This window comes from Sceloporus undulatus, chromosome 4 (genome assembly GCF_019175285.1).
Source record: "Sceloporus undulatus isolate JIND9_A2432 ecotype Alabama chromosome 4, SceUnd_v1.1, whole genome shotgun sequence".
NCBI lineage: Eukaryota > Metazoa > Chordata > Lepidosauria > Squamata > Phrynosomatidae > Sceloporus > Sceloporus undulatus.
Genome location: NC_056525.1, coordinates 88,126,419 through 88,137,554, shown reverse-complemented (window position 1 = coordinate 88,137,554; position 11,136 = coordinate 88,126,419). Strand labels below are relative to the sequence as shown.

Below are 11,136 nucleotides of genomic sequence, written 5' to 3'. Positions count from 1 at the left end.
AAAAGACCTTAGCTGCAAATCTGCATGGCAGGCAAACCTGATAAAATTTCCTCTTCTACACAACTATTAAAAGGGCAGGAGCCCTGAGCATTATTTCACCTGGCAACTCTAATCCAGGACCTAGATGATAAACTGTTCTGGAAAAGGTCTTGCATGGACAAGTGTAAAATATGGATCTGAAAGATTAAGCCCAGACCTATGGAAATAAAGGTGGTCTTAGCCACTCCTTATCAATTACAAAAAGATGAAAATGAAAACATCCTATGCAAATATAGTAGGAATTAAATCCCAAGAAATCAATATAACTTCTTTCTTTGCAAATAGAAGGCAGTCGGTGGGCACTTCTAAGAAAGTATGCATAAGATTGTTGAAATGTGTAACTGAGCAGAGTTTGTCTTAAACTATCTCTTTATGATAATATTTGAGGCTACTATAGGAATATTACAGTTGTAATGTAAAAGTGTTCTTTAAAAATCTTTCACATCTGTTAAATGGGAAGTATTTCAATGGAAATTATATTGTGGAAAAGCAGGCATACACATTGCGTTCTCCTGCTTAACCAATAGAAGCAGACCCAGAAGAGTTAAAATATTCTCTGAGCCGCTGGTGTACTTTCTGTGACCTTGTTCAATGCAGAAATCCAACACAGTTTAACCAGTTCTATCTATGTTTCTATAAAGGAGAGCCTTTGCCAAAGAGTGCAAATGGAGACGTCAGCAAGAAAGCAGAGAATGCTCTCACAGTCTGAGTCTTGAAAAATATTGATTTCATTACTGAGGGTAAGTTCACACAATTTTTGAACATGCTACAACTTTCAGTTTTCTGTGAGATGAACTGCAGCTACTCTGTGACTGCCTTCTTGCTTGCTTGTGAAAAGCCATTTCTCAATTTGACCATTCTTATTTATCACATATAAAGAAGTCTATGGCAATAGCTTGGTAACAACACCTTTATACAAACAAGCTATCCCTGAATGGCTACTGTTTATAACATGAAATATGGTTGGCCTCCAATCAGGGTCACCATATCGACTAGTTGTTTGGATTTTAGCTGGAATCTAGGCACACTGCCCAGTGTCCATTTCCACCTTTAGCTGGCCCAGATTCCATTCCATTCCATGTTTTAAAACTAAATTTCTAGCCTTTTTGGAATCCAAGATATAAGATGGTTTTTGTTTTGTTTTTCAGGCAGCAAACCTATCACTACTTCCATTGTTTAGCCAGTAAGTGAAGCCTCATGGTTTCATAGAGAATTAAATCCTAGATTGATCCATTTCCAATTCTCTGGATAAATAGTGCAATTTTGGAGTAAAGCCTCCTGTCTGAAGAGAGTTGAAGTCTGCTTTTACAAAGCTGTCTGCAACAACCCATAAAAATAATGTAACCAAACCATATAATGCCACAATATAGGGTTACCATATGTCCTCTTTTCCATCTTTTTAAAGAAGCAATATCTCTGTTCAGGCTAATTTTTGGAACTATCCAGGTTTTCTTACCTTAAAGTTTAAGGTGCAAATTCAAGCTTTTCAGGAAGAAAGATTGGAAAGTGGGAGTCACTTTCCATCCCCCTGGTTCTCTAAGCAGAGCTTTCAATCTCCCAGAGAGGAAGGAAAGGTGAGAATATGAGAATAAACTAGATGGGGGCAACTGCCTGCCTCAGGGGCTTTCCTGAGGGATATGGAAGGACTGGTGACAGGAGTCATGGACAGCAAATAATGCAATGCCATAATGGGGAGGAGATGGAAAACAGAATTTCTTCCTGCTGGAAAGGCAGGAAATACACACTGTGGGTGGTGGGAAAAGACCCAGCCATGATATTCTTGGAATGCAGGGGAAGGGTCCCTTGAGTCAGGGATGTAGCCAGGATTTTGAGAAGGGGTGTCCAGACTAAGTGCCACCATTATAATTATAATGGGGCTTGAGCATGGTGGCATGCACCATTCATTGTATCTAACAGAAGGGGGGGGGACCCCACCGACCCCCCATTGGCTACGTCCCTGCTTGAGCTTCCTTGAGATCAAGAGACTGCACAGAAGCTGAGCTCCCTGCTTGAAGAACTGAATGGTAGAAGATGATTCCTGCTCTCTATTCTTTCTTCCTGAAAACCTTGAGGGGGAAGAGAAGAAGCTGGATGGAGGAAGAGGAAGTGGCACCGTATGTGAGTATATTTTTATATTTACTACAATTTCACCCCTTTCCCTTCCAAAATGTGACCCATAGCAGCTATGGGGTAGATGGAGTGTACAAGAGATTTATGTTATCAAGAAGTGGAATAAAGAAATGGGAGGAAAAGCAGGTCTGCCACATTGGTTTCTTTACAAAGGAATCAGGTCTGCTTTGTAAGTTACATTTTTCTTCCACAATGGAACACCTTTCAGATTTTCCTGGAAACTAGCCATGTTAGTCCAGTGCAATACTATATGAGTGAATAGGAAATTGACAGGCAAATGAACACAGAAGCAAGGTAGGGTGGGGTATGAAAGGAGTTAATTGAAGCAGCAGTAGTGGGAACCTCTAGTGGAGAAAGCAGTGCTGTTCACTAGTCCAGGCATCCTGCTGCCTGAGGTAGTCATCACATTTTACCTAATAGTAAGCCATAGCTGTTCATGGACTGCACTCCACCCCAAACGTAAGGAGTGTTTCTTCAGTTGGCACATACGTATGGGTGAGAGACTGTAACCAGTGAGGAAGAGGAAACTGAAATGTAAAATGTACAAATGCTGATAGTTACCTTTACTGTAGTCATTAACACACAGTAATTAGGGGATATCACAGCCTTCCTAGGATAGATGAGGCGAATAACTTGTTTATTGTGATGAAAAAAAAAAACAAATAGGGCTAGGCAAACTATAATATTTTCTTGTTAAATTAAAATCTCTCTTTTAGATCTTTGGCGAAAGTAAAAACAACCCACACCTTCCTTCTCCCCTGCAATTTTTGCTCTTTTATCTCACCTTGGTTTTTATTATCTCACTTCATTCTGCATTTTCTCCCAAGATGACAGGGTGTTACTTGCAGGCCTTCATGTGGTATTCTCATAGACGTGTAAGTTACTGGCATCAGTTATAAAAATGACAGGAAAATACTATAATGATAGCACCAGAAACTCCCATATAACAAAATGTTCCTATGATGATGCTCACTAGAACCTGCACCATGTACATGGCTGCTTTACATTCTTCCTCTTTCCCAGTTTTCCCCACAAAAACATTCTACTGGAGATTCTGCTGAGAGGTTGTGACTGGTCCAGGATCACCTAGATCTGATTTGTACTGGAGAAATAAGATTGTTTGACACTGCTTTAACTGCTCTGGCTCCATCCTATGGAATCGTGAGATTTGGAGTTTGTTGTGGCACCAGAGCTTTCTGACAGAGAAGGTTAAATATCTCACAAAATTACAAATCCCAGAAGTCCATAGCATTGAGCCATGGGACTTAAAGCGGTGTCAAACTGCATTATTTCTGCAGCAGGCATTCAGACTTTGGTCTCCCTGTTCCCAAGCACTCTAACTCTTACAGAGACTACCTCTCATTGTACAATTTTTAAAAAAACAAAAAACAAAACCCAATGCAACATTTGTGCTTAATGTGCCTAACACAAAAATTTGCCTAACGTGCTGGCTCTGCATATTTCACAAATTTCCATAATATGCAATTTAGGATACTCGTGCTTGAAGAACTGCGATGTGACATCCTACCATGGATGGATCTGTGAACACACTATAAGGTTCACTATTAGGCCCAATTCCTGCAGGGAAAGAGTGACAGGTGCCCACTTCAGAAATACATGTAAAGGTGTTGGTTCATGCTGTAGTTTGTTATTGTGAAAGAATTTCCATGCATCAGGAAAGAGTTGAAGATAACCCTTGTTAAGTTACAATCGTAATATAATGTTATCATGGTTAAAGAGGGACTTAACAGCAAGAAACTAGTTATTTGTAACTATTTGTAATTGCTTCCAAACTCTGTACACAGCAGTTTATGTGACAGTGTCAACAACGCCAGTGCATACACTTTCTACCCATTGTTCAAGTGTATGAAGAAACAAATGCCTGACCAGGACTATATAGTGGTTATTGGATGCATGCAACTAGCAACACAATAAGGATGTTGTTCACTTTGCATCATATCTTTCTAGTATGTGACATCTGTGTGCTGTTTGGTCCATGCTCCATGTTGTTCCAATTTTATGGAGGAGGAACACAATTAAATCCCATCTTAAGTTTTCATGCTAAATTAGTATTTTGAAATTATAATTGCCAAATGATAATGGTTCTTGTTCTTGACCTTTAAAACACTGTGCTGTAACCATGAAAACATGCTAAATAAAAGCTATAGTTGTTCAAAACACAAGTTTCTCTTGTTAATTCTTCCCTTCCTCATGATGATAGGAAATTAAGCACAGCCTTAATATTTTTCAACATATGGTTCAAATTAGCTGCTAACAAAACTGCCAACAACTATTTTCTTAACTGACATTTGGAATTTAAAATGGCCTGGAAGAAGCACATTCAAAAAGTATCCTAGTCTAAGGAGAAAAAGTGTTTTGGTCAAGCTTCTGATTCAACTATTTAAAAAGTTGTCTGTATGGGGCAGGGTTATCCCAACATCAGTGAGGTCAAATTTGTGTTGGTCGAATACAGGATGATTTTAGAGGGTTTTTTTTTTCCTTTTCATTTTTGTGTTCCATCTGACACTAGAAACCAAGGGCACATTCAGGCTAATCAAGAATCTCTAAAATAAAACCAGAAAGTACAGGAACAAAATATGGGATTTCCTGGCCATCTTCAAAATTTTATTTTGGAAATCCATACACATTTTGCGTATCCCAGAATATTTTCTGTCAACTCCCAGTACAATCAAAAACTTTTTACACCAACTGCCCAGGTTAATTTATTTTACCCCATTATAATATCAGGAAGTAGAAGAACAAGATTTAGGACTTTTCATTCGTCTGGATATAGTCTAAATCTTTATAAAGGCATTTATTTAATTTTCACAATATGACTGAGACAATGTTGTGTTCTCTTGGCCAAACAGAGATAATGCTTCTACTTTATAAATTAAGGAGATGCATTCCAACATTTTTCCATTCAGTTCCCAATCATTTTTTTCCTCAGCATGTCTGAATCATTTAGTCTTCTGTATATATTAATGCGTTATTAGAAACAGTATCATGAACAAGAAATGAACATTCAAAATGGTGTTTAGTTCAAAGGAGTTTCAGAGTATGGTAAGATAACTTTTTGTCATTATGCATAATATAGTGTTGGAAGGCCAAACTGGGACCACAGCAAGGAGAAATGCTTAAAAACCTTCTTTATCCCAATATAGATGGTTCCCTCATGTAACTTCCTTTTAAATCCTGTGCACTAGGGCTACCTAAGTGATGAATGTCACATTGGTCTTACTCCATCACCCCCCCCCCCAAAAAAAAGTAATGGAAGAACTGGAAATAGTGTTCTTATAATACATTGGTAATAGTTTCCATCATAAAAGCAACACAATTTCAAAAAAAAATAAAAAAAAAAAAAAAAAAGCAAATAGAGAGGAAATAGACACACTTATACAAATCAATGGTGTATCCATGGCTTGAATATTGCATACAGTTCTGTTTGAAAGTACAGTGGGCTCTTGGTATCCATTGAGGTTTGGTTCCAGGACCCCCTGTGAATACAGATTTTGAATTCACAGGGGGTCCTGGAACCAAACCTCAATGGATGCTCAAGTTCCATTAAATACAAAGGCATAGCCAGATGGTATCCCTATATGAAGTGGCAAAATCAACGTTTTCAGTTTGGATTTTTAAAAAAAATATTTTCAAGTTGTTGATGCTTGAATCCATGGATAAAAAATATGTCAATATGGAGGGCTGATGGTACAGTGTAAGCAGAGAAAGTGCTGAATATTATGGCGGGCATAGAACAATTATACTTCTGAAGCTAAGCAAGTCTGTATGTTTCTAAGCAGGTCGATGGGACTTGTAATGGAAGCTGTTCAGTACTCATACTGAGAGTTTCAGGGAGAAATCCATGGCACATCAAGCATATACTTTGAAAATATTAATAATATCATGTCTACTGAAAAGTAGGTCCATCTGAATTATTAGGGACATATTCCCCGATAAGTACCTGTAGGATTATAGCATCAGATGCTTTAGGTCCAAAAATAAATTGGTACAGGAAATATGATAAAAATAAATAATTGGATTGTTCACAGCATTCAGAATCTTTAGCCCTGTGTAAACTTTTTTTACGCCTTCTAATATACTCCCTCCATCTGGGGTGGGATTAATGTGGCCTTGTAGGTGTTACTGGACTACAACTCCCAGCATTCCTATTTAGCCTAGCTATTTGTGAGGAATGCTGGATGTTGAGGTCCAGTAACATCTGGAGGGACACACGATTCCCAGCCTTCCTCCTAAATGAACTAAATATTAGCAGAGGAAGCCAGTTATATAAATAGATCTGCCAAGCTAGCTTGCTGAACACAAACTAGAAAGAAAGTTGCATATGAAATCTTAGCTGATTAAATAGGCATATTGGTGTGTTTAAATGTGTTATAATGTATTTTTCCCAGATTCCATACAGAAGTTAAATATGACTTTTGCATGGGGAAATATTAGAAAATATCAGCGGCCACTTTTTAGGTGTATATACAAGGAGCTGTTTGTGATATGGGATTTTTTTTTTATTACTGTACAAGTGTCACAGCAGCTGCAATAGAGATGTTTGGTCTGATGATTTATGGTTTCTCCTCAGAGGAGAAATTATTACTATAAAAGCAAACAATGTAACATGAACTTCTGCCCCACCCTAGTTACGTTGCTTCTTGTTCTACTTGGGTAGAAATTTCCAAGGCTGAATGAGGGTTTATCCCAGCTCCACTGTATAGAATCCTGCCTTGGTTTACCTCTTTACTGCCACACATAGCTGTTTTGATCCAAACATAAATTAGTTTGAAAAGCCAAATGGGATCCCCACCATACAAAGGGGTGCTTCTACTGTGTATATGTACTCTCATATTGGTTTATGTTCAGTCACAGCAGTGGCTGCAGGGTTGTTTTTTGTTTGTTTGTTGCTACAATGTGTACAAATCTCAGCATCATCAAACAGCCTTTCTCTGATTCTCATTTTCTCAATTTAATTCCCAGGAAAGTGAGTGTAAGACTGATGGCACACGACACAAGGTCTATCTGATGGAAGTCCTCCTAAATTCAATAGTGCTTGCTCCCAGGAAAGTATTTTATAGTGCTGCCCAATGAGTCACTTTATTGAAAAGGACATTTAAAAATCAAAGATCCAAAGCTTCAGATAAGTTTGGAATGCAAAGGAGGAAAGAAGAAAAACAAAATGGTGTTGAGCCTTCTAGCCCTTCATAGGTGAGCAAGAGCCTAGGAGACACGTCTCTATACTGTCCAGACTGCCACTCACTAGCCTGTCACCACCCACCAAACTTCCCTTCTCCCCCACCACTGCTGACTGGAAGTATGTGAAGCAGGTAGAGAAGAGGGCAGAGAAGTGCTGACCAGCAAATATGTGAATGCAAACATCAAATTAAAAAGAGGCAATACCACCTTTTCTGGATGCCAATAAAAACAAGGGAACAATCAAGTGACCATGTGATATAGATGCCTACCCATCAAACTGGCCTTCCCCTCACCCACTTCCACCACGATCCCACTTCCAGGAGTGAAACCACACATCTTAAAAACTTGGTTCTTCCCAAAACCAGGGGAACAAAATGGAGGTGTGTATGTGTGTTTAATAACATCCCCTTGAAGCCTCTAGGCATCAAAAATAAATGTTTTCACATTAGAAGGAGAACACTATGTGTTCCAATAGGACTAAGGGGTGGAACAGACTGCCTCAAAGGGGCGGCTTGAACGAATTTTTTTGGGGGGGCGGGGTAGAATTCTTATTTGAAAGACAATGCCTTCATTTTCCCTTTTCCTATCTCTGAGTAAAACCATGTGACAGTGTACAGAATGAGACTTTAAAAAAATGCAAGTGCTGATAATAACAATTTGCAAAGGAAGACTTTAAAAAGGTCTCACTTGGGCCAAACAGAACCACTTGGGTGTGAGGGGAGATCGAAACAAGTCATAAGTACCCATGCAATCTCTTGAGGTCTTGGGGGCATTGTGTTCCAAAAGCTGTTCCAAAACAAATCTAAAAATGGAGGGTAGTGATCACAATGGGACTTTAGGGCCCCACAGGGGACCAATGTGGCTCCCCAACTTCCTACTATGCAGGTAATAATTGCAGGTATTTGAAGAACAGGAGCAAAAGTATTGATTTTTTTTCAGATACAAAGAACAAAAAGCATTGTTGTCACAAGAACATCCCCAAACAAATACAAACAGATACTGACATTCCACTGTTGATACTTAGACCATGAGAATGAGCTGACTGGTGGAGAGACATAAGTCACTTGCCAAAGCAACGTGAAAGTACACCAGAGAGTTAACAAACAGCACGGCAAACAGAGCAGTAGTTGAAAGCTTCCCACCTGTGTCTGTTGAGGGATATTTACAAAGCTTGGATCCCGTGGTCCAACACTGACGAATCGGTTTGCAGGGGAGGTGCTGGGTGTCGAGTAGGCTGTGAAGGGAAGGGATACATGCGTTCAGGAAGCAGCACTAGATCACAGACAAATAACACCAAAAACAACAAAGCCACCTAAACAGATACTGATGCTGAAACATACAATGAAGTCATGTTGTCAGGATAAAGGATCTGACTTGAAAAAACTAGATTTAAAATGATGGAGATAATCAAGGTGGACATAATTAGGCAAGAGGAAACATTTTCTATTTTCAACACAAACTGAAATTATGTCATACATCTGGAATAAAGCATGTCAAGTTCAATGAAACAAACTACACTTATCTGTGGGACAGGCAATTTATGGCAATAAACCATTGCACTCATTCACAGAAACAAAGATGCTTTGAACTGATTTACATGCATTATATGGCTATCAGTTCTTTATTCCAGATCAGAATTCAATCTCCAAGTCTAGGTCTGAACAAATCCCAAGTCATTTTTATTTTGGATTTGTTCTGGTTAAAACGATCAACAATCAGAACATAATGGGGTGTACTGAATTTGGTAGGTGAAAATTATAGAAATAAGTTGGCATTTATATAAAGGCATTGGCCATGATCAAGTGGCTCCTGTGTTTCTGAGCAACATGTTCCATCAGTTCCATTTGTTCTAGCTGGAGATCTGGAGTGCCACCATAAAATGCTATGTAAGAAACTAAACTAGAATCTTTCAAAATCTAATTAATTGCTTTGGGAAGAGCAATACTGTGTGGCATATGGGCTTATGCTGGTTAGGCTGGGCAGCAGATCAGGCAGATGTATTTTTTCTTGTCAGCAGTTTAATTTTTGTTTTATGTCAACCCCCCCCCCCCCAATTCATTTCAATGGAAGGCAAAATACCTCTGTTAGCTCCAAGTTTGTGTTGCTGAATGGCCTGATTCAAGAGAATGAATGGGAATGGGATCCAGAGATCCAGGTGGCTGCCTCTAACCTGGAACCTGGAAGATCTCCTATTGGCAAAAACACCACTAGAGCTATGCCCTTGGAGCTTTCTGTGGGTATAGCAATATAGCAGAGGCTTCCTCTTTGCCAAGGATACTTTTGCCCACCCTAAACCACTTCAGTTTGTGGATCTGGAAATTAGGATTGTTTTGAAACTAATTTTAGTTTTGACGCAAAATTTCTTCACTGCTATTTTTTCAGACCTTCAATACGCTTAAAATTCAAGTGTCTAGTATGTTTCTAAGTAGAAATATATGGAATATTTTCCACATACTTCAGTCCACTGAGCAAGGAGAGCCTGATGAGAACTATGTTTCTTATAGCAGTTACAAACTATAATGGGATTTACAAGAAAAACAAATGTCTCTTTGAAAGAAATATAAATGAGTTTAAAAGAAGAAAAACTCTCCAGTCAATGAGGATGAGGACTTTGCTTGTTATGCCATTTTCTTACTAACAGAATTATTGACATCAGTAAAATGATCGTCAAACCAATGGACAAATATCACCAAAATCTAGCTTTAAAAAGATACCCAAAAAACAATTTAGTTAAATTACTGAGATACTGTAACTGTGGAATGGGAATCAGTTTGTATGAGATATTAAACAAAATATTAATGGGGAAATGGTCAGCTATTCATTTTCCATTTAACAATAAATTCCAGTTATACATGAGAACCATGAAAATTGAGACACAGAGAACAGGTATTGCATTTTTCCAAGGTCGGGCAATGGTGGTGAGGGAAGGCAGACAAAATTGCCAGCCTATTCCTCCAATCCCCACTTCCTTTTCTGCCTCTATACTCACAGATATAATCTCCTAGACTAGTGTAGTTATACTGGGGTAGTACATCAACAGGGTTAAAAGATTCTGCTTAGGACCATCATGATCCACCACTTTGTTACAGATAGATAAACCAACAGATGTATAAAGTAGCTTCCTCTGTTCCTACATGGATTTGCAAGCAGGATTTTGGGCATCAGAAAAACAATAATCCTTGTCATAATTGTTTCAGAGACCAACAGAGCCAAATTCTCCTTAGACAACATCTGACTTTTGAACCCCAATGACTATTGTTAAAACTGAACTTGTTAAAAAGGGGGAGGGGAGGGGGAGGTAAAGCTAAAATAACTGATGTGATTGGATGATTGTAACACTATTTTTTATCTTATCTGGTTTTTTATTAATATGCAAATATGTTAATAAATAATATATATATAAAAAATCAAAAAAACAACTTGTCTCATCTCCATACTCACAAATTTTGCATTTCCACTGCTACACTTACACACAGCCTACTTATACAGGTATGTCCATGGACCCTCCACTCCAAACCTATGCACCTGAAGAAGTAGACTCAAGTCTATGAAAGCTCAGTTACCAGCTTGTTTCTTTCAGTTAGTCTTAAAGGTGTTACAAGCTCCCTTTGCATACTGTGTTCAAGCTTTAGGCCCAGTACAGTCAGGCCTGAAAGTGTGGGCTGGGGCTGCCTTTTGTTGCTGTGCAGCAAAAAACAAAATAAAATAAAAATAAAAACAAAAAATAAAATAAAAATAAAAAAAGAGCAGTAAAAAGAGGCTCCTTTT

The 11,136-nt window shown here is 38.5% G+C and overlaps 1 protein-coding gene across 8 annotated transcripts in view; it reads right to left on the bottom strand.

The window, feature by feature from the left end:
* Positions 1 to 11,136, bottom strand: part of NFIA (nuclear factor I A) — a 599,011-nt gene that overhangs the window by 60,936 nt on the left and 526,939 nt on the right. For 6 of the 8 annotated variants that reach the window (XM_042463280.1, XM_042463282.1, XM_042463279.1 and 3 more), the window contains one exon: positions 8,511 to 8,602. The exons of the other annotated variants lie outside the window; for them this stretch is intronic. In XM_042463280.1, the coding sequence (XP_042319214.1) occupies positions 8,511 to 8,602 (92 nt within the window). The remainder of the gene's footprint in view (positions 1 to 8,510; positions 8,603 to 11,136) is intronic. 8 annotated transcript variants of the gene reach the window in all.